General features: G+C 39.6%; 2 protein-coding genes across 4 annotated transcripts in view; one reads left to right on the top strand and one right to left on the bottom strand.

Annotated features, from left to right (window-relative positions):
* The first annotated feature begins 206 nt into the window (after positions 1-206).
* RPE (ribulose-5-phosphate-3-epimerase) lies at positions 207-27,653 on the top strand. Of its 3 annotated transcripts, XR_006355574.1 has the most exons (7): positions 207-404; positions 7,408-7,487; positions 13,138-13,277; positions 13,861-13,995; positions 15,321-15,407; positions 20,662-21,207; positions 27,552-27,653. XR_006355574.1 is itself a non-coding variant. In XM_043992797.1 (6 exons), the coding sequence occupies exons 1-6, from the start codon at positions 283-285 to the stop codon at positions 20,782-20,784; spliced, it is 687 nt and encodes a 228-aa protein (XP_043848732.1). In that variant the 5' UTR covers positions 207-282; the 3' UTR covers positions 20,785-21,351. The 3 variants fall into 3 exon arrangements, 2 of the variants coding, with proteins under 2 accessions (XP_043848732.1, XP_043848733.1); XM_043992797.1 differs by lacking the exon at positions 27,552-27,653 and having other exon boundaries at positions 20,662-21,351; XM_043992798.1 differs by lacking the exon at positions 27,552-27,653 and having other exon boundaries at positions 263-393; positions 20,662-21,351.
* The window catches only part of KANSL1L (KAT8 regulatory NSL complex subunit 1 like), a 148,132-nt gene continuing 143,077 nt past the window's right edge, over positions 22,712-27,766 (bottom strand). Inside the window, exons 13-15 of the mRNA XM_043992796.1 lie at positions 27,563-27,766; positions 26,032-26,209; positions 22,712-24,359 (exon numbers count right to left, since the gene is read on the bottom strand). Of these exons, the coding sequence (XP_043848731.1) occupies positions 24,129-24,359; positions 26,032-26,209; positions 27,563-27,766 (613 nt within the window). The 3' untranslated portion in view covers positions 22,712-24,128. The remainder of the gene's footprint in view (positions 24,360-26,031; positions 26,210-27,562) is intronic.

Raw genomic sequence — 27,766 nt, 5'->3', positions numbered from 1 at the left:
AACTGGGAGGAACTAAGTAAATATACCTTAAGATAAATAAACCTAAAACCCAGCATACCTGGGGCTGGGCAGTCAGGCCAGCCTCGCATCGCGCCCATTAGCCGCGCTTTGGCCACACCCTTCATTCCGCTTCCGCTCGAGGAGCCGGGGGCGGGACTTCCCTTGTGCGAAGGAGTTTATTTCCGGCGGCACCGGAAGACCCAGACGGAAAGCGGAGGGAGGGGTCAGACGAGGGTCGAGGTGTTGTCCGTGAGAGGATCGTTCCGGGCACCAGTACCCACCATGGCGTCAGGCTGCAAAATCGGCCCGTCCATTCTCAACAGCGACTTGGCCTGCCTGGGGGCCGAGTGCGCCCGGATGCTGGATTCCGGGGCCGACTATCTGCACCTGGATGTAATGGACGGGTAACTCCGCGGGGGAGAGCGGGAGCTGGAGCTCGGGTCGGGTCGGGTCGGGTCGGGTCGGGTCGGTCTGGAGCTGCGACTGCACGTGCTCTTCCGGGAGGCCTGGGCGGCGAGGGGTGGAGCCTCGGCGTGCCCAGGGACGTGGCCGCCCGCGGCCCGTGCCCCTCACTCGGGCTCAGAGACTTGGACGTGGATCAGATACCTCCCTGACTAGTGCTTGTTCCAGGCCGGGAAAGTGAGGCCCACAGAGGGGATGGAAGGCGCTGGCGCGGGGCTCTTGGCGCAGCAACACCCCACAGAGGAACTCTCCCAACTCGCCTGGTTCTTTAGCTAGGACTGATGAAAATGAATGGGAACCAAAAGCTACTTTAAAAAAAAATCTTTGAGGTCATGTTTTATGTACCAGCCATTTACCAATACCAGGCATTCCAAAAGGCTTAGGGCCGTTTTAAGCAATTGGGGGAGGGGGGCGATGAGGGTTAAGTGACTTGCCCAGGGTCACACAGCTACTAAGTGTTAAGTGTTTGAGGTCACATTTGAACTCAGGTCTTCCTGAATCCAGGGTCAGTGCTTTATCCACTGCGCCACCTAGCTGCCCCCTAAAGCTATTTTTAAAAATCAGTTTTAAGGCTTAAAATGCTTTCAGAGCTGACAGTGAGCTGTTCCTTCATGGGTGGTGGTGGTGAAGTTGTTTCAGTCATTTTGGGCTCTTCCTGACCCTATTTGGTGTTTTCTTGGCAGAGATACCAGAGTGGTTTGACATTTCCTTCAAATGAGGAAACTGAGGCAAAGAGGGTTAAATGACTTGCCCAGGGTCACACAGCTAGTATCTGAGATCGGATTTGAACTCAGGTCTTCCTGACTCTGAGCTGGCTCTGTATCCACTGTGCTACCCAGCTCCCTTCGCTTCATAGGCATAAAGTGGCAAGATGTAAATGCTAGCTATTCTGTGTCAGAGACTTAACCTTGAACTTGGGTCTTCTATCTCTGAGGCCAGTTCTTTATCCACCGTGGCTCTTAAGTACTTTTAGATAGTCCAAATAATAAAGTTGCTGGACCATAATGAGGTTCATGTTAGTTGCCCTAGGATAGATATATGTAAAATTATATATGCAGACATGTTGAAATACTTTTTCAAGCTTTTGACAGAGTTAGAATGTGCATTTTACTCTGTCAGTGGCCTAGCACTCTCTTCTGAGCCCCACAGATTATTACATGTAAGATCATGGTTAGAAGCACTGGGTATATGAACAGGAATAGGAACTGAATTTTTTATTTCTTTGCTAGAGGAAAGTCTATGTGCCAATACAAATTGTCACCTTCTCCATAACTTACAGCATCACAGTACGTCAGGTGCTAGACGTGAAATCCAGCTCTTCCTAGCTCCAGGGTCAACTTTCTATCCTCTACACTGCAATGACTCTCTTTATATGAAAATTGAGAGTACTAGATCCTCTGAATAGATGTTTTCACACTTTTCTATGCCATGCTCAGGTTTCTTGTATAATACATGCAGTATAAGCATTAAAATTACCTTAGTAATTCCAAGCCTACTATTTGCCTCTAGCTCTTCATTTTTCTTACTTCACTGGCCCATATTTACCTGAAGAAACATTAGGACAGCTCTCTACTGTCATGTTTTTATTCTTCAGTTTACCTTCCACTCTGGAGTTAAACAAATTCTAATTTAGCAAACAATCAACAGCTACTTTGTGCTGGACCCTGCTACTTACTGAGGAAGATAGAATTTAGATAAGACTATACCTATTCTCATAAAATAGCCAATAATCAGTTATCACCTAGCAATAAAATAAAGCAAGAATAGAGTTAAAAGCTGCAGTGATAGCATTAATTGGGGAGTTTCCCAATTTATTCTATGAAAATCTCCAAGGGAGAAAGTCCTTACCAGGGTAGACTTTGGGGAGGAGATGACATTTAGGTTGGTCCCTAAAGGAGGGAAAAACTTGATGTAGAACTAGAAGGGACTTTGGAGTTCTTCTGTTTGGGAACTGAGGCTCAGAAAGAAATAACTTGCCTGGGGTTTCAAAGGTAGCAAGTTAACAGAGATGGATTTGAATGTAGGTCCTCTGACTTGAGATCAGTTGTTCCTTCCAATGGATTATGCTTTTCAGGGGGTAACAATAGAGAAGGGGGATGTTCTAGGGACACTAGAAGAGGTTTAGGCAGAAGACTACAGATTAAGGCGACCGGGGACAGAGTAGTTTGGTTTGATAATAGCATAGAAGATAAGAGACCGGAGTTTGTATTTTACTTTGCTGACAATAGAGAAGCACTGGAGATTTCTTAAGGAGTGATAAGATCTATGTCTGCATAAGGAAGATTATTTTGGCAGTGATATGAATGATGGGGGTGGGTAGTGAAAATGAAGGCTGAAGATATGTTAGGATGCTATTGCAATAGGTATTTAACAGTCTGTATTCAGTAAAAATAAAATGAGTAAACAGTCACTGTTTAATAAGGATGTTATGTAACACTTTCTTTTGAGAGCCCTGAGCTTTAACCTTTAAATACTAAAAAACTTTTAAGTTGCCCCATAACCTCCTTTTTGTGATTTAGCAGTTGATGCCATTTTTACATTTCTTTTTGAATCCTCTTGTCAATTAAAAGTAGACTCTTAAATTAATGGTGTTTTTTCTTCACATTTCACCTCATTTCCATTCAACTTGACTTTTTGTGAAGCTTCCAGATAACTTTCACATTTCATTTCATCATCACAACTACCCAGTTGCGTAGTTAGTAATATTCTCATTTCAGTGAAGGAATAAATGAAAAAGCATTTATTGGGTACTTAATATGTGCCAAGCAGAAAGGGATACTGAGGTTCAGAGAGGTTGTAACTTGCCTGTGGTTAAACAGTGAACTGGACATTACCATCTGTACTCTGACCCAGCTTACCAGATTCCAGGACTCTTATATCTTTGCCCTCCCACATTTAGTGGGTACTCTTTGGTAGTATAACCTAAGTTCAAAGTTCTGTGTAGGTTTTTTCATTGTGGTAAGAGCCCCCTGGATGGTGGGTGGATCACGGGATCCACCCACATGGAAGGGAAGCTACAAAGGCCATGCTTAAAACAACCGTTTTGGAGAGTGAGACCAGACAAAAGATTGCTGAAGCCGAATAGGCTTGAAGTAGCTTAAGAAACACTCAAATGCTTGCGTGTTGTGTCAGACATAGGAAAGCAGTTAAAACACCAGCCATCATTTTGCAATTTGTTATTCAGGGGGAGGAGAGGGCAAGAGATCTTTGTTTTATAATGTCTATAATTTTATTCTCCATTGGCAGTTTTTAACAGGGAGGGGTGAAGAGACAATGTTTACATCTTCTGAATTTCTTACAACCTCTCCTTGTTTCTAAGCCCAGACGTAGTCAAGAGTGTTCCCCTGAGGAGGTGACCACTGTCAATTCCATCTAATCATTTTCTGACATTAGGAATTGAACTGGGGTGGCATGACAAATCCTGGGTTCTAGCTGAGCTGTGCTGTCACTGGTTTTCTTTTTCTCCTGGGTGCCTTGGCTTATTCTCTTTCATTACGTCATACACTATTAGAACTTGGATCCATTCTCTCCAGGTCCATCCCCTCCATCCATATGGTTTTCTGAACAAAAACTTAAAAAGCACTTTGACTGAAGCATTGGAAATTCACTAAGAGGGTACTCGAGCAGTGTGTGTGTGTGTGTGTGTGTGTGTGTGTGTGTGTGTGTGTGTGTGTGTGTGTGTAGAAAGCTAATATGAAGAAGGGGACATTCGAGAACCATCATTATAATTGCATTTCTGAATGTCCAGAGAAGTTCTGTAGTGGTAGAGACTTGGGAGACCTGTAACGTAATGAGCTTAGTGCAAGATTATGGGAACTCATATGGATGCTAATTAGTTAAATTCAGTATTTTTGGAAATGGCTTGCTACTGATATGAGAAGCCATCCCCAGCATGATTCACCAGAGTAAAGGAAAATGTCTGATGTTGTTTTGGGATGAGAAAGTTAACTGATTTTGAAGAGACCTGGGTTCAAGTTATATATCTGCTGTACTGTACTACCTAGTGCAGCCTTTTTGGGGGGGCGAGGGGGAGGCAGTGGGATTTAAGTGACTTGCCTATGGTCACACAGCTAGTGTCAAGTGTCTGAGGCCAGACTTGAACTCGGGTCCTCCTGAATACAGGTCCTGTGCTTTATCCACTGAGCCACCTAGCTGCCCCCTACCTAGTACAACCTTAAACTTTTTACTATCTTTGACTTGCTAGGAGTCTTGGAGAGGTACATGAGGTGTCCAGGTTGTTTAGCTATACAGCAGTGAAACTATAAAATGTCAGTGATCTAACTTAAAGCAAGGAACTAACAATTATATTTTTATCATAACAGACCTACTGAAAGAAAAACAGTGGTCTGAATACTTAGATGTGGTTTTAAATATTGTTACTGCATGCTATTTGCAGACTTGTCCCACTTCACTGATTAGGAATTTTTGAGATATAAAATGTGTTTTAAAAAATTAATTATTATCACTGTTAGTTTGGTTTTGGTTAAGCATATTATTTTATTAATATTATACCACTAAAGAATTGACCACGTCTCCCTAACTTCTCATGGTATCAGTGTGCCAGTTAGAGCAAGCAGGAGAAAAGCCCCAAAAGACCCATGCTGTCTCCTAGAGAGACAGCTAGTGGTCTCACGGAGACCTAAGAGTTCAGAAGACCTACAAGTCTTAAAAGAGAGCCAAAAGAGTCTCTAAAACCCAAAAAGCTATAATGGAGTCTTTCAAGGGTTTATTTCCTCTTTTGAGAGAGGAATACATTGATCCAACCTAATTGGTTAGCATCATCCAATTCCATTGGTTGACATGATTTGAAGGTGGTCCATATTAAAATGAACTCTACTGATGACAAAGACCCTTACTTCACTGAGCCAGACAAAAGAATCCATCTCAGGGCAGCTGGATGGTGCAGTGGATAAAGTACCTGCCCTGGAGTCAGGAGGACCTGAGTTCAAATCTGGCCTCAGACACTTGACACTAGCTGTGTGACCCTGGGCAAGTCACTTAACCCCCATTGCCCCAAAAAACCAAAACAAAAAAGAATCCATCTCCATTTCTTTTGTTCCCTTGGGTTTGTCCCAGATCTAGGAGAACTGGACTGTCTGAAGTGGGGAAGGACTGAGAAACTGGTCTCTGGGTCCCTCAAGAAATTCATCGTTATTTTCTCACAATAGTGAGAGAATTTCCTAGATGGAAATGTCTTTCCATTGGACTAGTAAACAGTTAAGTGTTGCTTGTTGAATGAGGTAAAGAATTACCCAGAGTGAGGCTGGGAAAAGAAACTCAGCTAGTCTTGATTTCTCATTACAACTAGGGGAAGAGCCTTTGTTTCTTCATATTTTTCAAATCCCATTCCTTGGTAAGCATGCTGTTGGACTAGAATGTGCGCTGACAGTGGGCTGGCTTTATGCCTTTTGAATGAGGAGCAGCGCAGCTCGGTCCAGAAAGACACATCATCACATTGACAACATCAGTTTTCAAATGTCATCTACCAAACATGGCCTTGGATGAGGGAACACTCACAACTGACCCCCTAAGTGTTGAATTTCTTCAGCGAAGGGAAAGTAATCTTCAGCTGCTACTAGAGAGAAGGGTCTAAAAGTGGGTTAGCACTTATATCATATTCACCATACTAAGGAAGAAAAGTTAAGAACCACCAGTTACTACTGTCTTCTACTTACTCTATGATCCTTTGATTCTTCCTGTTCTCTGGTCCTAAGGCGTTATCTGTTTAAAAGAAAGAATACAGAAAAAAACCATCAGAAAATTCTAATTATAAAGTGTATCCATTGATATAATTTATCAATGCACGCAGTGTGACCTTGCAAAGGAAAGATCACCTGCAACCAGCATTAGACTTAGTTTCTTTACCTAAGGTGTCAGTTTAATTTCCTTTTTTTGTCTGTGTTGCTTGTAATGTGTTCTGGTAAATTATACTGATCCGTAAGAGTTCAGCAGATAAATAATATAAACCAAGGGTCATAGGTACCTCTTTATTTTGTATTCCAGTAAGGTGAAAGAATTTTAATCATAACAATTAGGTAGAAAGCACTCTTTATTTGTAAAGGCTTGTAAAGTCAGGTGCCTAAGTTCTTACTACAAGTTAGAGGAACAGGGCCTGGAATCCAGAACTTTGGGCTCATTCTAGTATACTATCCCTTAGACTTTACTGCTTGTTCTTATCTCTTTTGCTCCAGAAGGTAAATAAACATAGGAGACTTGTACTTGATCAACCCTGAAAATCAATCCTGCTGGGGCAGTGTCAGAGTGGCCTAACCTCCAGATTACCATTGCCAGAGTTTTGACTTTGGAACTGTCCATGAAACCGTTCTTACAGTAATCCCCTTTCACCACTTTGTCTCTTTAATGCTTATATTATCCAAATTCATGTCATTAACCATATGCTTGCTGAATAAATGATTTAAAATATTATCTGGCTTCATTGATAATCTTTTGAAATTGAATACCAGTCAACAAAGGGAGTTTATGGTCAAAAGTTAGTATTATATTTGGGAGCAAATATGTAGGAATCCATATTCCTATATGGATGACACAGTTATAGGGAACATGAGAGAGCATACTCTAGTTTTAGTATACACAGTGGACTCCAATTCTGTGACCATAGGCAAACCATCTAGCCTTTCTGAGTTGGCATCATTTTCTTCATATGTTGAAGAAATATTATTCTTTACCTGCTCTACTTACTTCAGGGTTGTTTTATCAAATAATATATTCAAAAGGTGTAAAATAGTCCTAAGAATGTATTTTTTGTTAAATATTCTAAGTGATCATTGCTTTTCTAAATTGAAGTACTCTAAGAATGCTTAAGTTATTTTAATACTGACACTATAAAGTGTTGAATTGTGTTGTCTCTCCCGCCCTCCAATCTTCACTGTTGAAATGTTAAGAAAATGGAGTTAATTACATTGAAAAAATAATTCTGTTTTGTAGGCATTTTGTTCCCAATATCACCTTTGGTCACCCCGTGGTAGAAAGCCTTCGAAAGCAGCTGGGCCAAGACCCTTTCTTTGGTAAGTAGTTATTAAATCTTAAGCACAGTGGTATAGCCAATTAAATTAAATTCAAAATAGTTTGCTTCTCTATCCAATGCCATAAAGGGGGAGGGGGGATGGTTCTTATGTTGGCTTTGGTATACTGTAATGGTCTGAACTTAGGCTGTACTCTATCCTAAATCTGGCCTTTTATAAAACCTGAATATGGCCCAGAAGTTTTTTATTCTGTACCTCTATTCTTCACCCTTCAAAAAATGGCTCTTGTCAGGTATGCAGCTTTTACGGTTGTATGGTCATAAAATTTGCAGTGCATTATATTTAAATGTCTTTTAAATGTAGAATTTGTGTGCTATTTATTTTTGGTTGTATGTTGAGACTAGTGAAATAGTTTTTCTCTCTTCCCACACTGCTCTCAGGACATATTTCTCCCCCTACCCACCCACCCTTCCCTCATTAAGGATACAATTCTATCTTCATACTTACAATATAGAATAACCCATTTCTTTAATGATAGTTACCTAGATTTCAGAGTTTTTATCCTATTCCTCAGGTTGGTGACATTTAACAGCATCATCTTTTAGGCTTTTAAGTAGCCCAGCTAGATTTCTATCACTTCCACTAGCCTTTATTGTTAGCAATGCTTCCTAAGGCTTACATGATTTCATTTGATATTAGTGGTTAGTAACCACACCATAATGGTTACTGGTGATGTTAAAATATTTCTTGTATAATTCTTTTGTATATTCTTACTCCCTCTTCTTAAGTTCTTCTACTTTTACTATTTTTGTCTTTTGTCATGCCCATTTTTGCATGAAATGTTCCTTTGATATCTTGAGTTTTCTTGAAGAGTTCTCTTGTCTTTCCCATTCTATTATTTTCTATTTCTTTGCATTGCCCATTTAAGAAAACCTTAGTTCTCCTTTCTGTTCTCTAGTATTTTGCATTCAGTTGGGTATATCTTTCCCTTTCTCCTTTCCCTTTCCCTTTCCTTCTTTCTTCAGGTATTTGTAAAGCATGCAGACAGGGGATGAGTGCAGTGTGTAAGAAGCAGAGCTGAAACATAGAATTCAAGGCAGGAAGGTAATCTAAATCGACTCCATAAAGAGGTTGGGGTTAGGTTATAAAAGACTTTTAAAAACCAAACAGGAATTGAGGATTTATCCTGTAGATAACTGGGAACCATTCAGTTCATTTGACAAGGAGAGTGACCTGATCAGACTTGGACTTAAGGGAAATTGCTTTGGCAAGTGTGTGATTGGATTAGGGCAGCCGTAAGGGCAGTTGCAAGAGCATTGCTGTAGTCTTTGTGAAAGGTTATAGTGCCTGTGAGGATTAAAAAGGTTAGAGCAACAGTTTCTGGGTAATTTAATAATTTTATTAATAAGGCCAGCATGTTATTAATAAAAGGATGGTCATCTGGCCTTCCCTCTTAGACTAAAGACAGTCAGGGTGCTGGTCTCACAAGTTTATATACCCTTTGAAGAGTAAGTGTTCAGTGAAGGACTTGGAGTGACATTGTCTCCCTTAGACAGAGAAACTATCTCAGACCACCTGCACCCTTGGGCTGTCTAGACAAAAGGCTCTGTCTCTGCCCAAGCTTTAGTAGAACACCATGGGCTTCCCCTCCTTAGATTAAATTCCTTGTGTGTGTAAGGGGGTGGGGGGCGAGGTCTGACCAAGATTGAGGAAAGTTCATTCAGTCTCATTATCAGTAATGTCCTACCAGAGGCTGAACTTTTAAAATCAGTACTTTTGAAGGAGAAAACTCTGGATCTCCTCAAATTATTCGTTACTAATAATCATTTTTCTCAGGTCTCAACTAAGGTGATGACTGTGTTGCTAGTGAGAACAGGACAAGTTAGATGTTGAGGTAGAATGAAAAATTAAATGCGGCTTTCAGTCCCACACAGCTCCCTTCCATAGTTACCAAGACCAAGTAGCAGAAAAGAGAATATGGGATACTAAGAACCATACAATTTTTACCCTGTTAAAAACATGAATCGTTGGTACTCTCAATGTGAGGCAGAGTGTTGGAATAGAGAGAAAAATGGCCTGTGATTTGGGAAGACCTGGTTTCAAGGCCTTCCTCTGGTACATGCTAGCTCTGTGACCCTGGGCACACCACCCTCTTGCCCCAGACAACTCTCTAGGATCTTAAATTGCTCTTCTCTGTGTTGATAGAGGAAGTTCCTCACTGAGAGCATCTTACAGTTAAAATTGCATTTTTAAAAATCCCCAAATCTCTAAATATGAGATGGCATACTACAGCAGGAATTGAAGTAATCTATATTGACATTCTTGCTATAAGTAAAACTAGAAGACAGAGATGTTATAGCTAAATGAAGCTTGGGTTGCAGACTTCAAGAGATCTAAACATTCACATGACCTCTACAGGAAGCCACAAGTACTGTTGGCCTGGCAGTAGACTAATATTTTGAAAGAAAAATGCAGCTTCACTGAGTGACCAGAAGGTCAGGTGCAGGACACTCATAACCTTACTGAGAGAGAGTAGAAAGAAGAGGGCGATGCCCTGTCTCATTCAGAGTAGGAAAGAGGCCTGAACCTTTTGAACGACACAGGACAAAATGAAGGATTGGCACATCAGCAAACTTTGTGCCCTGAGAAGCAACCTAGACTCTGTAGGCCTTTGCAAGTACTGTGAATTGTGGGAACAATTCCAAGGGAAGCTAAAGCCCACGAGGAAGGAAGGTTGGCCACTGGAAAAGAGAAGAGGTTTTCCTGTTTGAGACTCCAATTTGAGCTCTTGTGATTTTTTTTTTTTGACTGGGTTAAATAAAACCTATTTTTGATTGCTTGTGAAGAAGCTGAGGTCCATTTTGTGGAGAATCAAAATCATTCTGCCAATATCTCCTTAGTTCCTTGATATTACCAGGTTTTCCTTGAATCAGAGCATGAGACAGATTTTTCCCCCCACTGCCTCTCCTGGTTCCTTGCAAAAAAAAAAAAAAAAAAGGTGGGGGTGGGGAGGCATTGTGACATTCTATTATGATAGTGCCAGTACCCAACTGCATGGTGATTTTATTGTGCCCTTAAAAGCAACAAGAAATTGCATTGTTTGTCTTACTTTGCAGTTCTCAAATATAGGCAAAAGAAAAAACAACCCCACATGATTATTTCTACTTATATAATGAAATCTCTTGTAGTGGTTGGAGGGGAAGAAAATTATGTGCTTCTCTAAGCCAAGTCAATATTACCCTAACCTGTATTTCTTTTTACTTATATGACAGCCACCCTAGTTAAGGTCCTCATCATTTCTGGCCTTGACTGTTGCTCTAGTCTCCTAATTGGTCTCCCTGCCTCAAGTTTCTACCTTCTCTAATAATCTAGCCTTCATATAACTGCCAAATTGACAATCCTAATTTACATAGGCCTGATCATATCACTATCCAGGAAGTTGCAGTTGTTCCTTCTTGCCTCAAGGATAAAATGCAAATTATTTTGGCATTTGAAGCTTTTAACATCTTCTGTACTGAGGCTTATATTACTTTTCTGCATGCATTGGACACTGCAGCCAAACAGGCTTACTTGCTATTTCCCATTATCTCTTGCCTCGTTGCCTGTGTGTAAGCTGGTTCTCTTCACCCCCCCACCCCGCCCCCCATTCCCGGCACGGTGTCCTATCGGACCTTAGTGGATAAGTGGAACACCCAGGTGAGCTATCCACGGCCCACCTCCTCCAAACATTCCCCCAACCTCAGTTATTTTCTTACTTGTGTGGGCGTTGTCATTCTCCTGTAGAGTGTGAGTTTTCTTGAGTACAGGAAACGTGGCTTGTATTTCTAGTGGCTAGCCTAGTCTCTTGCTACACATAACAGATGCTTATTGAATTTAATTGCGTGCAATGATGCTTCGATTCTGGATGTCACATTTTAGAAAGGAAGTTGACAAACAAGCGTGTCCAGAGAAGGGTGACTAGGATGGGACAGGACTCCCTCATTCGAAGGACCCCAGGATAGTCAGATTAGAGAAAAGGAGACAGGAAGGCCGTAACACCAGCATTCAGTAGTTCAGAGACTTTTGTGTAAAACGAATTGTTTTCTCCTTATTCCAGAGGACAAATCTAGGAGCAGTAGAAGTGGCAAAGAAACAGATTTTCCTATCAATCTAGGGGGGAAAATTTAATTGAAAGATAGCGTGGACTGCCCCAGGAGCTAAGGGTCCCCCTGCTCTCTTCAGGCGAAGGTTGGATGGGTTTTTGTGTTGGGGAAGGGATTCTTCAGGAATGGGATGGGCTGGATGGCTTCTTAGGTCCCTTCCAATTTCAAGATTCTGTGATAGGAAGGTGGGCATAGTGAAAAAGAATAAGAAAGTACAGTGCGTAGTTATATGAAAGAGGCCAGAGACATATAGATGACTGAGAAGCCTTACAGCCTCATGTCATAAAAATAATCTTCAAGAAGTCATAAAGCTCTGGTGAGCAATAAGTATCTTCTCCAAAAAATACATTGACTATAACTTTTCCTCCTTTTTTTCTTTTTTTTTGCGGGGCAATGAGGGTTAGGGACTTGCCCAAGGTCACACAGCTAGTAAGTGTCAAATGTCTGAGGCTGGATTTGAACTCAGGTCCTCCTGAATTCAGGGCCATTGCTTTATCCACTGCGCCACCTAGCTGTCCCGACTATATCTTAATAGACATGGTGTAGGGTCCTTTCTACAGTCAATTAAGCTATTTATTAATGCATTGGTCAGTATCAACACCAAAATGGAACAAAGGATAAAACTGAGAATAAGATACTATTCATATAAAAGAGCTTCAATCTAAAGAAGTCATTGACTAAAAAATAAGAAATGAAATGAGGTAAAGAGATTGACTCTGATTATCACCATATTTTAGAGCCTCCAAGTGAAGAGACACTGGCTTAAAGGAGTAACTCATTTGAAGAACAGTTATGAAAAAATGTAGTGGAACATTATCCACAGTGTGTTTTTGTTTTTGTTTGTTTGTTTGTTTTAATGTTTTTATTTTATTTTATTTTTGAGGCAATTGGGGTTAAGTGACTTGCCCAGGGTCACACAGCTAGTTAAGTGTCTGAGGCCGAATTTGAACTCAGGTCCTCCTGAATACAGGGCCGGTGCTCTGTCCACTGCGCCACCTAGCTGCCCCCACAGTGTTGTTAGAGAACAGTAGGGAGGAAAATGAGCCCACAAAAAAACTTGTCGTGAGATACAAGCCAAATGATTCTAAGATCATGAAATTCAAAAGAAGCAGATTTAAAGTGGAACAGATTTTCCATCATTTATTTATATATTTATCTGATGATGGAACTGTACTTTGAGGATTCTAGCACCTCATTACATTACCTGATGTGCTATATAAGGAAGTAGAAATAGTATTTATGAAAATAAAATAAAGTTAGGCAAAGCAGCTGAACTAAACTAAGTACACAAAGAAATTCTGCTGGAAGTTAGATTTTTGAAAACCATATGTAAGTTTGCAAGCTAGTTCAGAAAAGGAAGGATAGAAGTAGGAAAAAAAATTGTATTGTTATTAGCCCCCCAAAAGGCAGTTGAGATAACATTAGCAGGTGTTAAAATACTTTAATAATCTCCACAGAGTTTTTAATAGCTTAGAGCTTCATTCAGATTGACCAAGGGAATATAAGTCAGTTGTATCTCTGTTCATTCTTAATTTTGCTGTTCCTTTCAGACATGCACATGATGGTTTCTAGACCAGAACAGTGGGTAAAGCCTATGGCTGTAGCAGGAGCAAATCAATACACCTTTCATCTGGAAGCTACTGAGAACCCTGGAGCACTGATTAAAGACATTCGAGAGAATGGGATGAAAGTAAGAAGCCATGGTCTGTTTTTGACTATCGAAGATTTGAGAGTATATAAGAAATGACAGAGAAGCTGTAATAAGTAACTGCTAGTTGGAGGAAATAACTCTTATTTTGGCTTTGCCAATGCCTAGAATGGCTACATGTCTTTCAGTTAACTTGAGCAAACATTTGATTCACATTGTAGTGTTTGAGGAAACTTGAGGTTTGGTATGCCTTCTGTCATTAACTAGATGCAACCTTGGGCAAGTCACCAGTGAAGAAATCCAGAAAAATGAGAGGTTAAGGGTTACTGTTAGCCAATATTCCCTTCAGCTCTTAACATTCCCTGATGTTTTCTTAATCCTTTTTCAAACAAAAATCATTCTAATGACATTGTCATTAATACTCTTGTGTTTCTACTTGTCTTCAATAATTCATATATGTTACTGAATATTAAGAATGTACCGGGAGACTTTCAGCTGGTGATGATTATCCAAAACATTATATGGAGATGGAGCCCTAGAAGATTTCTTTTATGTCTAACATAAAGTACTTTGATACAAGATGAGAATGGTGATTCGTAGAATAACATGTATCTTCATGTCATAGGTTGGTCTTGCTATTAAACCTGGCACTACAGTTGAGTATTTGGCACCATGGGCCAATCAGATAGATATGGCCTTAGTCATGACAGTGGAACCAGGATTTGGAGGACAGAAGTTCATGGAAGACATGATGCCAAAGGTAATAACGGGTGTGGTATTGAGATGCAGCTGTTTGTCTGTGTTGTGGAAATCAGACAGAAGTTTATTTTATTTCACAAGTTTTGATCTTTGGCCTTTTTTTTTGGTTTTTGGTTTTTTGCAAGGCAATGAGGGTTAAGTGACTTGCCCAGGGTCACACAGCTAGTATGTGTCAAGTGTCTGAGACTGGATTTGAACTCAGGTCCTCCTGAATCCAGGGCTGGTGCTTTATCCACTGGGCCACCTAGCTGCCCCTGGCCTTTTTGTGAATATTTGAACATTTTCTTTTTTTCTTCCTAACTGTTGCTTTGTGTCATTTTGGCTATACACTTTTGCTGAGTCTGTGACTTCATTCTTTTTCTTAGTAACTACTCTCCCATAGCTCTTTGTAACCTCTTCTCCAAATAGAGGTCTAATTGAAATTGTTCCTCAAATTCAGCCATACTTGATTTCTTCATTGCTCTCACCTGCAGGACATAGTTAAAAAACAAAACAAAACACGGATGAGCAGTAGCCTTCACCGCCCTTCCAAAACCCACTCTTCTAAATTCTTGTCTTTTTTTGTTGAGGGCACTACCTACCATTATTCCATTCACCCAGGTTCTCAGTCTTAGAGGCATCTTCACCTCTTCACCCTTCTTCATCTCCCATATATATTCAGATGCTAAGTCTGGTCACCAGTTCTTTTATCTCTCCCCTTCTCTATTCGCAAGGCCACTACCCTAGTTCAGTCACTCATCCCTCCCAGTGGACATTTTCTTTTTATTTGTTTCCATTTTCTCCTCTCCAGTGCCTCTCCATATAATCTCCTAAATAATCTTCACAAATATGATCATGTCACTCCTTCATCAAGAACCTAAACAGTTCCTTCCAGAAAGAAAGTTACACATATTTTGCAACAGTTTTCTGGTGTAAATAGTTTAGTCCCACTTTCTTTTGAACACATGAGACACAAATGTCATACTTAAAGATGTCCTTTTGTTTTTTTTAACTCAGATGAAATGAATGTTGTATGTTACATTTTTTGCAACTATTAAAGCACTTTATAAATGCTAACTGTTATTATCTTCAGCTTTGTAAAATAGGAACGGTGCTTTGCAATATCTGAGGGGTTTCCAAATTGACAGGCTCCATATTAAGTATCTCCTTACCTTAGATAAATAGGACATCTTAGGTTATTTTTTCCTAAGACTAAGGAAAACAAAATGACTATTTTGCGGAAAATTTGATGACTCTAAAAGCCTAATAGAAAATATTTGCTGTTTTAGGCTGTTTCTACAGATGTCAGATTAGAATTCACAGATTTTTCCTGTCCTGTGTTTCTAGGTTCATTGGTTGAGGACCCAGTTCCCTTCTCTGGATATCGAGGTAGATGGTGGAGTAGGTCCTGACACAATTCACAAATGTGCAGAGGTAAGATGCTTCTCAAAGTTTCTAGACAAAATAAATGAGGAATTCAAACAATCATAACCACGGTCCAAGGGGTAAGGCGAGCCAAACTGTGAGGGTGAATCCAGTTTTCCTCTTTCCTGTTTCAAACTGACCCTGACTGGACAATACAGTCTGAGGTTTTAGTACAACTTGCAAAGGCCAGTTACCTTAATAGTAATGGGGAAAGCAAATCCATACAAACAGCACTTCGGACAGCCATTCCCCATTCTGGACCCAGAGGGAACAGATACGTGGGCTAGATTCCTTTCCCATGTATTCTGAGGAAAGAGAAGGCGTATTATAGAGCAAGTCTTGAAGCATTTTCCCCTTGAAAGCAGAGGTTGTGTCTTTTAGATAATGATGACATGTTTATCAAGCCTTTTCCAAAAGAAAACATACATATATACATACATGTATATGTATACATTTATATATATGTGTGAATTCAAATATAATTATATTTGAAAATGTTTTGATGCCTTTTGTTTTAAAATCAGCCATTTCCAGATATTCTATCCATCCCAGCATTTAATCTTCCTTGTAAACAATGAAAAATAAGCAAAACCATCTACATGGTGACTTTCTCTGATGTATGTTACATTCTGAACCCCTTTCCCCTACCTGTCCCCAGAGAAGGATAAGTTTTGTTGTCTGCTTTCTGAGATCAAGATTGCTTATTAAATTATTCAGAGTTTGCCTTCCTTTTTAGCGTTCTTTTCACTTATAGTATCATAGTCATGGTGTGTATTATTCACCTGGTTTTGTTTTTCTTCACTTCATATCCATTTATAGAAGTCTTCCATTGTTTCTTGATATATTTATCAGTTTGTTCAGGCATTTCTCCAGTCGATGGGTACTTTTCTTTTTAACCACTCTAAAATGCACTAAGATGAATATTTTGATACATATAGGGCATTTTGTCTTTAACCTTCTTGGGTTATATACCCCATGGTTAATTCACTTGAGTCACAAGCTATAAAATAAGGGTTTTTTCCTTAACTCTTCTTCACTGCATTCTCTTTGGTGATCTTGTATCCATTGCCATGGCTTCAGTTATCACTTCATCAAAGTTACACAAAAGAGAATAAATAGCCCTAAACATGCCCCTCCCTGAAGATCCCATTCTTGAACTCTTCATTTTCCCTCACCCACCACATCCAGTCAGTTGAAAAACCCTGAAAAGTCTTGCCTCATAAGATTTCCATCTCCACACACTGCTACTGTTTCACACTGTGTCCTTATAGCCTCTTTCCTAAACTATCATAATGGCTTCCTAAATAGTACCCTCTGCCCTCCAGTTCAGTGTGTGTTGGCACTCTTTACTGAGTATTCACTGCCTCATTCTCCATGTGCAAGAATTCTGAAATTCCCTTATTTTACTATTGGCTTTCCATCTTGCTCTCTTTTCCCTTACCAAACCCAATTCTCTTGGCTCTACTGTGACTTTCAATCCCTTGACCCCTTAGTTCTTTCCCAGATCAGCTCCACTGCACTAGCCAGAGTGGCTCTCTTCCCCATCTTGACCCTGTGGTGAACCAGTTCAGCTTTACATATCTTCTTTTCATGAGTCTCTGGACCACTAAATATTATCACCAAATGTACTGTGCCAGGCCTCAGCCTTTGACTCCCACCATCCACTGCCTTTGCTCCTATACACATGCTGCTGGATATAGGTGGAAAAAATCACACAACTGTTCTGGGGCCACTACCAATTTGTTACACAACCTCAACTGGGCCCTCACTGTTGCAGGCAAACCTCCTTGGTGGCTCTTCCAAACCTTTTCTTTCTCTCTTCAAAACCTCCCTGTGATGCCCCCTTCTTTCAGTCTCTTAGCTGAGAATTTTGTCTCATATTTTACAGAAAAAATTGAAACCATTTACTGAGCTCCTCCATTTCCACTCTTTCTCCCGTCATATTGTTCAGATGCCTTCTGCCACTTTCTTTCACTGCTGTCTCACAGGAAGATATGGCCTTGTTCCTTACCAAGGCCCACCTCTCCACCTACATGAGCCTTTTCTCATGGAGAAAAGCTGCTCCATCCCCTTTTCTCCACTATATTGCCCCCCTCTGTCATCCCCAATTTCTCATTTATCTTGAATCTCTCCCTGTGTTCTGGCTCCTTCCCTACTGCCTTCAAACATGCTTGTGTCTTCCTCCAGAGAGATGAACTAGGCAGAGTTAAGTAGGTTGATTTGGAACAAGTTAATGACTGGACCCAGAGAGTAATGAGGTTTCCTGGGTAAAGATTCTCCACAAGAATCTGAGGTTGCTTCTGTGCTGCTTAACATTTTTATCAGTGACTTGGATAAGGCATAGATTGTTGGATCAACAGTCTTTTATTAAATAGCTACTCTGTGTCAGGAGCTGTGCTAAGTGGTGAGGCTACCAAATAAAAAATGGCATAATCCCTGCCCCAAAGGGATTCACATTCTATAACAGAAAATAGCATGTACATATACAAGCCTATACAATAGGAATACAGGGTAATTGTGGCAGAGGAGAGCACTAACACCTTTTCTCCAGGAGCCAAGGTATTTGTGGAGAAAGTGACATTTGATCTGAAATAAGGAGTTATAAGAAGTTTAGGTGAGAAAGGATTGTGTCCTAGGTTTTGGGGTATAGCCAGTGGCAAGATAACAGTGTGGGAAAGATAAGTGGGGTACAGTGCAGTTGTAAAGTTAGTACAGGGTTGTGAAGGGCTCTGAAAGTCAGATAGGGAGTGAAATTCTTAGCTCAGCATTTTAGGAAAATCACATTAGCAGCTTAGTGGTGGAGGATAGGTGAGTGAGGAGAAACTTAAAGAAGGAATACCAAATTGGCTTTTGCAGTAGTTTAGGCAAGAGGTTAGGAGGACCTTAATTCGGGTGATGGCTGTTTGAGAAAAATTACTCCTAAGCTATTGTAGAGGTAGAAATTGTCATTTGGCAATTAATTGGATAGGTGCAATGAATCGATGGTTAACTAGAAGGATTTCTGTCCTTGGAAGAAATAGAGATTGCTTTCAGGAAGCGACCAGTTAAGATTTGATATTAAATTTGTTGGGGACTCAGTCAACGTGCTTCAGTTATTTCCTCCAGTTTTATGCAGCAACAAATAAATTGAAGCAGAGTAGTTGAGGGAGAGGGAGGGAAAGTGATCCCAGGGTTGGGGTCTGGCAGGGTGTGAGCATTGATGGGTATGGGACTTAAGAGGGCAGCATAGAGTTAAATTGGTTAATTCTAGTTTGAGTTTGGGAAAAGAGGAATGGTAAAGTTAGAGCAGATGAAATGTGTTTAGGAAGGCATTGAGGGAGGCATTAGAGGTCATCTGAGGTAGGATGAAGAGTATGTTTAGAAAGGGTTAAGACAAAAGGAGAAATGGAATATTTGGAGCAGTGGGACCCTGCCGTACTCAATGGCCAAGGTAGAGATGGTAAGGCCATACCCCCTAACAGATCTGCAGATGTCCATAAAACTGGGAGCAAAAGCTAATAGGCAGGATGACAGTGTAAGTGTATTGTAAGCTAGATAGCATTTCATATAAAATGCTTTTAATGGACTGCACATTCAGTGTAATTCAAACATGATATGGCATCTCCAAAAGCTAATGAGAACTTAGTCTGCAATAGAGAGGAAAAATAAAATGTAAGACTTGCTACATCTGTCGTGTTGTGTTCAGTACAGCAGCTCACTTAGTTGAGGTCCTTATCACCATTCACTTGGGCTATTGTAATAGCCTTGGGGGTGGGGGAGGGTAAAGGCAATTGGGGTTAAGTGACTTGCCCAAGGTCACACAGCTAGTAAAGTGTTAGGTGTCTGAAGTCAGATTTGAACTCAGGTCCTCCTGAATCCAAGGCCACTATCCACTGTGCCACCTAGCTGCCCCTGTAATAGCCTTTTAATTGGTCTCCCTGCCTCCAGTCTCTACCCTCCTCAGTCTGTCTTTCTGTGGCATTCCACTGCTCAAGAAGCTTGAGTGGCTCCCTGTTGCCTCTAGGATAAAATAAAAACTTTTGTTCTGCATTTAAAGCTACTCATTCTGGTTCTAGCCTATCTTCCCAAAGTGATTACATATTAGTCTTCATGCCTTTAATGACTTTCCTTTTTAACTTCCATTTCTTGGAACCTATAGCTGTTTTCAGGTTTTCTAGATGCCACTCATAGGAAACTTTATCTAATTCCCTAATTGTTCTTTCTCCCCTGTATCCCTCAAAATTTACTTTGTATTTACTCATCTGTGCACATGTTGCTTCCCTTAATAGTATATAAGCACCTCGAGAGGAACAAAGGACTTTTTTAGTTTTTGTCTGTGTATCCCCTGCATCTAGTACAGAGCCTTGTACATAGTAGGGACTTAATTTTTGTTGAATTGAAATGGGTATTGATTAGCTGGTGATAGGGTGGCTACCAAAATGGTGAAGGACTAAGAGATGTACAATGAAGACTAGCTGAGGGGAAGTGGGAATGAGGTGACAAAAGAATCCTCACATCCAAGAGAATTCTCAAGGCAATGGTTCCCCTTCACTGGAGGTTTTCAAGCAAATGCTAGATGACCATTTGTCAGAATTTTGTTGAATGCATTCTTATTTGTTGTTTTTTTTTTTTAGATTTTTTTTTTTTAGCGAGGCAGTTGGGGTTAAGTGACTTGCCCAGGGTTACACAGCTAGTAAGTGTTAAGCATCTGAGGCCAGATTTTGAACTGAGGTATTCCTGACTCCAGGGCCAGTGCTCTATCTATCCACTGCACCACCTAGCTGCCCCTTTGAATGCATTTTTGCTCAGGTGGTTTGTTCCAGATAAAGTAGCCTCTGGCGTCTTAACCTTTGGATCCTGTGATTCTGTGAATTGAATTTGTGACTAGAAATAGAAGAGTAAAAGATATTAGAAATAATCACTTTTTTTTTTAATCTGCTTTCTTGGCAAGTATGAAAACAATCATTTTGGCCCAGACTTTTTATATTAAAAAGTTCCAATACACACACACACAAATAAGATTCACATACTTACGAAGCATATCTTTTTTATATTTATTGAAAGAACTTTGAAAGTATCATATTCATCCTGAAGACCTCTTTATACTTTGAAATTTCCTTAAACATCTTTATATAATGATTTTTTTTCGGACAATTAAGGTCATATTACATGCATTCCAGTCAGATACTGAGATGTAAAACATCCATCTTGACAGTGTGTTTGACCTCCTACATTCTGTCTCTTCTTTTACACAGTTGACTAACCTCAGTGTTTTCTCTTTCAGGCAGGGGCTAATATGATTGTGTCTGGTAGTGCCATCATGAGAAGTGAGGACCCCAGGTCTGTCATCAATCTCCTGAGAAACGTTTGTTCAGAAGCTGCTCAGAAGCGCTCTCTGGACAGATGAGATTCCAGGCAGCTTGACTCTGGCCCAGCCCACCTCCTCCTAGACCAGCTTATTCTGCCTCACTGTCCCCTGGTGCACAAGATTCGTGCTGCTGCCACCTCAGTCTGTCCTGAGCAGTTCGCCTTCATTTCATTGACTTCAGATATGCTGAGAATGGAAATAAGTGCATATATGACAACTACTAGGTTTTTAAGAGTTGGGAATTAAATTTTCACGTGAAAAAAAAATACACTTTTTACCAGAAGACTTGATTTTTATAAAAGAAATATATTATGATGCCTTGTCCTGAGGTTAAAAAGCCAAATTGCATCTCAAAGACAGAAGAAAAAAAGAACACAGCAGCTGCTAACTAAAAAAGGACTAAAATGGGTAATACTGCTACTCATAGAGAACTCTCAGATGTTTGTGCATCATTATGAAAAGGTTTGCATTATTGCTCATTAGTTTTCTTTAGGAAAAACAGTTGTCCTTTTTTGTCATCTGTGGATGTGTATGCTCTTTGTTTATGTGACTGGACTTGATTTGAGAACAATCCAAGCTCTGTGCTTTGAGTAGAATCAGATGATTCCTTTTCCTATTCCCCCTCCCAGCTATCCCCTTTATGCTTGTCTTGGCCATATGTTGACTAACCATGCTACTTGATGTTTTCCTAGTTGACCAGATTACACGAACCATTCCCCATTGTTTTCTTTCACTTCAGGCAGTAGCCTACTTTGGAACTATAAAAAGACTGAGGATAATAATGTTTACAAGAGTTTATTTTTTATATATTAAAAAAAACCCAACATTTATTTCAGAATATTTCCTGCCTATAGCAAAATATGTTCAATACTTAGAAGCCGACTTGTTTCCTTCTTCGGATCAGAGGTTTAGAAATTTGGCCTTAGAGGGGCCTTCAGGTGGCTGGGTCCAAAAATACAAGAGTAGGACATGTCATCGAGGACTGTCCTCATCTAGTTACAAGGAAAAAAGTAATGGGGACTCTTCAAATAACTTTAATCAAGCACTTCTTTAGAGAATGTATAATTCAGTTTTGCTAGTGCCAGCGTGGGTATGGAATGCTTCCGTTTCGCTCTGTACCTGTAATAAATATCTGTACATCTGACAGAGCACTCAGCTACTCCTGGCATCCTGGATCTGAAATTCCTCTAACTCTTAAAGGAAGCAGAAGAGTTGTTACCCCATTTTACAGCTGAGGAAACTAAAGCACAGAGCAGTCAGGTAAGGCAACAGACTTTACCTGTGCAGGGATTTAGAGTTGGGACTTGGGTTCAACCTACATTTCTTGTATGATGTTGACAGGACCTCCCAGTCCCCTTCCAGGGTCTTTCACAGGCCTAACGGTATGAACCTAGGTCCTTATGAGAGTATGTTTGACATGGTTTCGTTTTTTTCACCTCTAAAGAAGATGATGGTAATGATGCAGTGATCTCCTGATCAGAGGTTGAGTTTATAACTACTGTGCTTAATCAAATATTTAGATAACTGTAATGAATACTTCAAGAAAACAGGAACCCCAGAACTTTAATTATTCTCAGGTTGATGTGAATTTTTATGTCATTAAGGTATAATTACTGTAAACACTTGATGTCTGTTGAATGAATGAATAGGGTGTGGGGCCTAGGGTTGCTGCCTATAAGGTATGTAGTACTTTCTTTGTTTTGTTTTCTTAAATAGGACTCTATCTTGCTTACTTTGTGTTTCAGGAAGCAGGAAAAGGAAGATTTTTGAAACGATAAGTACAAAACTTCACAGAGCAAACTGTTGAAAATGATACTACCAAGCTATGTTCCTTTTTTGAAAATTTTTCCATGACACTTTATATCTTATGAAAGGGTGATAATATGGATCGTTTTAGTATTTTAATCACATTCACACTACAAAAGACATATAGAAATAACTTTAATTAAAAAACTTACATAGAAGATCATGGTATCAGACATGACAGCAAGATTCAAGTTTAATTTTATGGACAAACTTGTGTTTGTGAGGCTTTTGTTTTTGTTATTCTTTTCAAATAAATGTACAGTGAAACCACAAGCAGAGGCTTGTCAGTGCTGAAATCTGATTGAACTTCCCCTCCTCCCCCCAAAGGGTCCAGTATCAGTTTTCAATCCCTGACAAAAACTGTCGAATCACACAAACTAGGCCAGTTGGCCAGTGTTCGTTTAGTGCATATATGGGTACTATAACTTGAAGCAATAGCTTTTCCTTGAGAAAAAAGTGATTTCTATAAATTGTCCTCAACTGTTCCACGCAGCAAAACTCTAGTGGCATGGTAGCTTAAAAAAGATTCCACTTAAAATGCATACAACTTGGTATAAATCTTAGGAGCTTCATTTTAGGATACAAGTAGATATGAATGAACAAATCATCACTTGCTTTTAAAAGCAAGGTATGGTATGGTGAGGAATCAAGAAATTCATTCGCCAGGAATATAACAAAACAGTATTTTTGAGCTCATACTGATGGTTATTTTCCTTTCAGTGAATTATTTTAAATAAGCCTGCTTTAAAGACCCATTTGGGTTCTTGTAGTACAGAGAGAATGGAATAGTAAATATAGGTGAAGCCCAAGTTACTATCCTAAAGACACGGTGACTTAATGTAATAATTAAACTCTTGGGAGTGAACAGAAAACAAACTGTTGTGTCTAACAGAAGTCAGTGATTTAAAAATAAAAGATGATCTCATTTGTATATAAGAATTGTTAATGCTAGTGAAATATGTAAAAAATAACTTCCCATAGCTAAGACCTTTAGAAGTCTATATTCAATTAAAATCTGTGTTTATGTATCTATGTAGCTACATATTGGTTTCTTATATCCTTATATTCATATGTGCATTTTAAAACTTGAGTTGGGAGACATAACAGTACTTTTAGTATATTTAAGGCAGTTTGATAAGTTCAGTGTTTTTGTTTCTTGTTTATTTAAAAAAAAAAGAACCCAAACCATTATGCTATAGTCTGACACACCAGGACCATATAGTATATCTTAAAGGGGGAAAAGTAGCAGTACCAAAAGGTAGGCATTTGACACCAGAATTCAGTAAATAGGTCATTTTCTTGGTGCCAGTGATTTGGCTTTGCCTAATAGCAAATGACTATTGCACCTCGGGTCTGGAGACCAAAAGAACTATTTTCTCTTGTGGTTCAAGAAGGAAAGAAAGTGTCATTTTTTATTTTTAACCTGTCTCTTAGCAAGATTAATACATTACATGCTGTTCCTCTAATGCATTGGAATTATGGGTTTCTTTTGTTGTTGAAGAGGGTTGAGGGGGGGAGGGGCTTGCCTTGTTTTTTCCAGTTTAATTAGCTTTCTTAATGAACCACTACGTTCCCTGTCACCTATTTTTCTTTAGATTACTGAGTCCTAAACCAGGAGGCTTGTAATCTTCCAGTCTGTCTGCTGATTGCTTTTTTGGAGGATGACTGTGTTCTGACATAGTGCTACAGAAGACTTCACCAGGGAAGGCTGTGCTTGGCCTTTCAATCTGATATTCTTGTTCATCTTGGCACAATAAAGCTACCTCTTCTTCCTTCAGTGGAAAAGCCCGTCGTTCCCACCATCCTGACTGAAAAGCAAAGGGAAAAAATAGGATTTTCAGTTGAATTACACAACTAATCGTGTTTAAAGTTTCATGTCAAGTTTTACAGAATTATTGTTAGGTTCTTTTGATAGAGGAAAGATTACCCCTGGTAACTTTTTTGCTGATCCTTGAATAAAGACATCGGGAAGCAAGGAAATACAGCTCGGTGTGCATGTCCCCTGTTAGGCACATCAGTTAAGTAAGGCTGCCTCAGTGGTTACAAATACTAGATCTTTTCTCCTGGAGAGTAGGAGCTGCAGGTCCTACCCAGTGATGGTGGGAGCGGAGTGTGAATTCAAGGTGCTTCTTGACAGTAAAGGCTACTCCCTTGCCTGATCGTACCTCTACTCCCAGGTTCCCATTGCTGTTATACTCTTCTAAGGTGACTGGAGCCCACACAGGCTTTTCTCTGCTGCCACTGCACATGATACCCTCCCACATCTCCCACACCCCTTCAAACAACTTATATTGCACCAAGCGTAAGAGTTAATATAGTTAAGACTCAAGCACAAAAATACTGCAACTTCCTCCTCTGGGGGTGTGCAGATCAGTCCTCTAGGGAAAAAGACTCATTATGTAATATGTGCTAATGTTCAACCTTTCTGTGTGTCACGTTTTACTAACCACTTCACCTCTGCCTCTTGGGATTCTTTTCCCCTTTTAGAGCAGTTCTTCCATTCTTTAAAGAAATACTATTCTCCCTGATAAACTAGATGGCTGAAAGATAATCCTTTAATCCTTTGAACTCCTCTAGCAGGGAGACCAAGCTGAATTTTGCATGTTATTTGGCACTGGAAGAATCACAAACCAGTTTACTAGCCACTGGAATATTCTTAGTCACTGCTTGCTGAAACCAGTATCTTAAGAATTTTGAAGCCCTTTCTAAATTTTTAAAAGCTGTAATATCCACAGCTTTTTAAAAACATTTTTTTTTTTTTGGCGGGGCAATGAGGGTTAAGTGACTTGCCCAGGATCACACAGCTAGTAAGTGTCGAGTGTCTGAGGCCAGATTTGAACTCAGGTCCTCCTGAATCCAGAGCCGGTGCTTTATCCACTGTGCCACCTAGCTGCACCCCATTAACTTTCCTAATGAGCCACTAATTTCCCTGTCACTCATTTTTCTTTTAGACCACTGAGTCCTAGACCAGGAGGTTTGTCAACTTCTAGTATGTCTACTGATTGTGCTTTTGGTGTTAACATTTTACATGCAAAGAAATCAAATTTCCAAAAGGTTAATTTCAATTACTAAGGAGAAGCAGTATGGTTATAGTAGAGGAGAGAGCTAGCTTTGGAGCCAGAAAGACCTGAATTTTCAAGCCCCACACCTCTGACACATACTAGTCATGTGACTGGGCAAATCACTTAAATACTTTGGACAACTGTCCAACACTAGAAGCTGCCCAACTGCAATGGTAGAGAGGTTCCTCATCCAGTAATTATTCTAAAGGAATATCAGGTATAGTTCCTAGTCTTCAAGTCACCTACTTAATCAGCAGTAGAACCAAATATTGGACAAACAGCTTGTGACACCTGCTTAACACCATTTATTAAGGCTATAACAGAACAGTCTGCAAGATAAGGACTTTCTACAAATGCAGGTAAAACTATGGGAAAGTATATATCACACTTAAAATTTTGCTAAGAATGTGTTCCCTACCTTAGCTTCTTGATTTTTGTTTAAGAAAGGTGAGGCATCAACACATAGACCATACATTTCAGAAGGAAACTCAAACATGGCTTCAGAAGCACAATGCTCAACAGTGTTAACATCACTGTGGTTTTCTTTTAATGATGAGTCTTGTCCTTGCTGCCCTTCAGCATATTTGCCATAAGATCTAGCCAGAAAATAAAAATCATTACTAATGATTTATAGATTATTCCCTTAACTTATATTAAGCAAAAAATTGGGCCCTGAGTTTAATACATAAGAAAGGGATCTTATAAATGATTTAATATGACTAAACAAAGTATAGTCTTCCATAAAGATCAATTTGACTAATATAATAGTTATCTAGTAGTAGTAGACATATTAGACTGGCAACTGTGCAAAGAAAGTAAAGGAGTGGGTGCTATTCAAATCACTATCCCTTTTAGTTTTAGGAATGGTACATCTCATGATGATTCCATTAAACTGACCTCACTACCTTTCTGGGACACAAAAAAATATAGTTGGGATAAGGGCCTCTTTACTCTGGTTTTCTTAACAAAATTACAAGACCCTGGAAGCCATCTAATCCAACACATACTCGTATAGAAAGTCAGGCTTCAACATCCCAAATAAACATCTAATTTTTGCTTGGAAATCTCTGCTAATAGGGAGACTATTACCCTCTGGGGTATTGCAATTGACCTCTGGTTATCTCTAATCACTAGAAAGTATTTTTCTACAACAAACCTAAGTCATCCTCTCTGTTCCTAGTTCTGATTAGAATTAAAGAGAACTAAGTTCACATGACACCCCTTTCAGTACTTGAAAGCAGCTATCCTATTTCCCCTAAGTCTTACATTCTCCAGAATAATAATAGCTACTAGCATTTATATAGTGCCTTAAGGTTTGAAAAATGCTTTACAAATACCTCATTTGATTCTCACAACAACTTTGGGAGGTAAGCGCTATTACAGGGTAGGCCAAAAGTCATGGTATCTTAATAACTTTATGAAAATTATTTTTATTTTTTGCCATTTACAAGATTTTTCACACAATGTAAATTCATTCCCTATATATATTATATATGAAGGCATGGCATTGTAAATTAAAAACAAAAATAAAGGCATTATTAAATATTGAAACCCCTTCATAAATTTTTGGCCCACCCTGTATTACCACTTCACAAGTAAGGAAACTGAAGCAGGTAAAGGCAAAGTGAAATGACTGCCCTCAGTCATACAGCTAATAAGTGTCTGAGGCTGGACATCACTTAGCTGACTAGCTGGCCAAACATTGCCAATTTCCTCAAACAACCTTCACATGTTTTCAAGGCCCTTTCTAAAGTGCAATGCCTGGAACTGAACACAATACTTGAGCTATATTCATTGCCTAAATATATACTGTCTCTAATAATCAGTAATAAATATGCTTACTTCTTAAATTTTCCTAAATTTATCCAAATTTTCTAATGTTTTATCTTTTTCTAAATGCTTACAATTATACTATGATATTCTTTTTTTTTTTTTTAGATGGCAATTACCTGACCCCTATTGCCTGGCTTTGTGTTCCAATGGTATTCTGTGATGGTTGCAACGACACCCATGAAGGGCTCAATTCATATCTTCCCCTACACCTCTGTAGGGATAGATCTCTAGGCTGTGGAGAAAGATGTGAATTGAGCCTTGTACATGCTAGGACATCTCTTGGAGTAAGTGTTCTACAGCAAGGCTGGACATCTTGAGAC

The sequence above is a fragment of the Dromiciops gliroides genome, chromosome 3, assembly GCF_019393635.1.
Source record: "Dromiciops gliroides isolate mDroGli1 chromosome 3, mDroGli1.pri, whole genome shotgun sequence".
NCBI lineage: Eukaryota > Metazoa > Chordata > Mammalia > Microbiotheria > Microbiotheriidae > Dromiciops > Dromiciops gliroides.
This window is presented reverse-complemented; position numbering and strand designations above follow the sequence as displayed.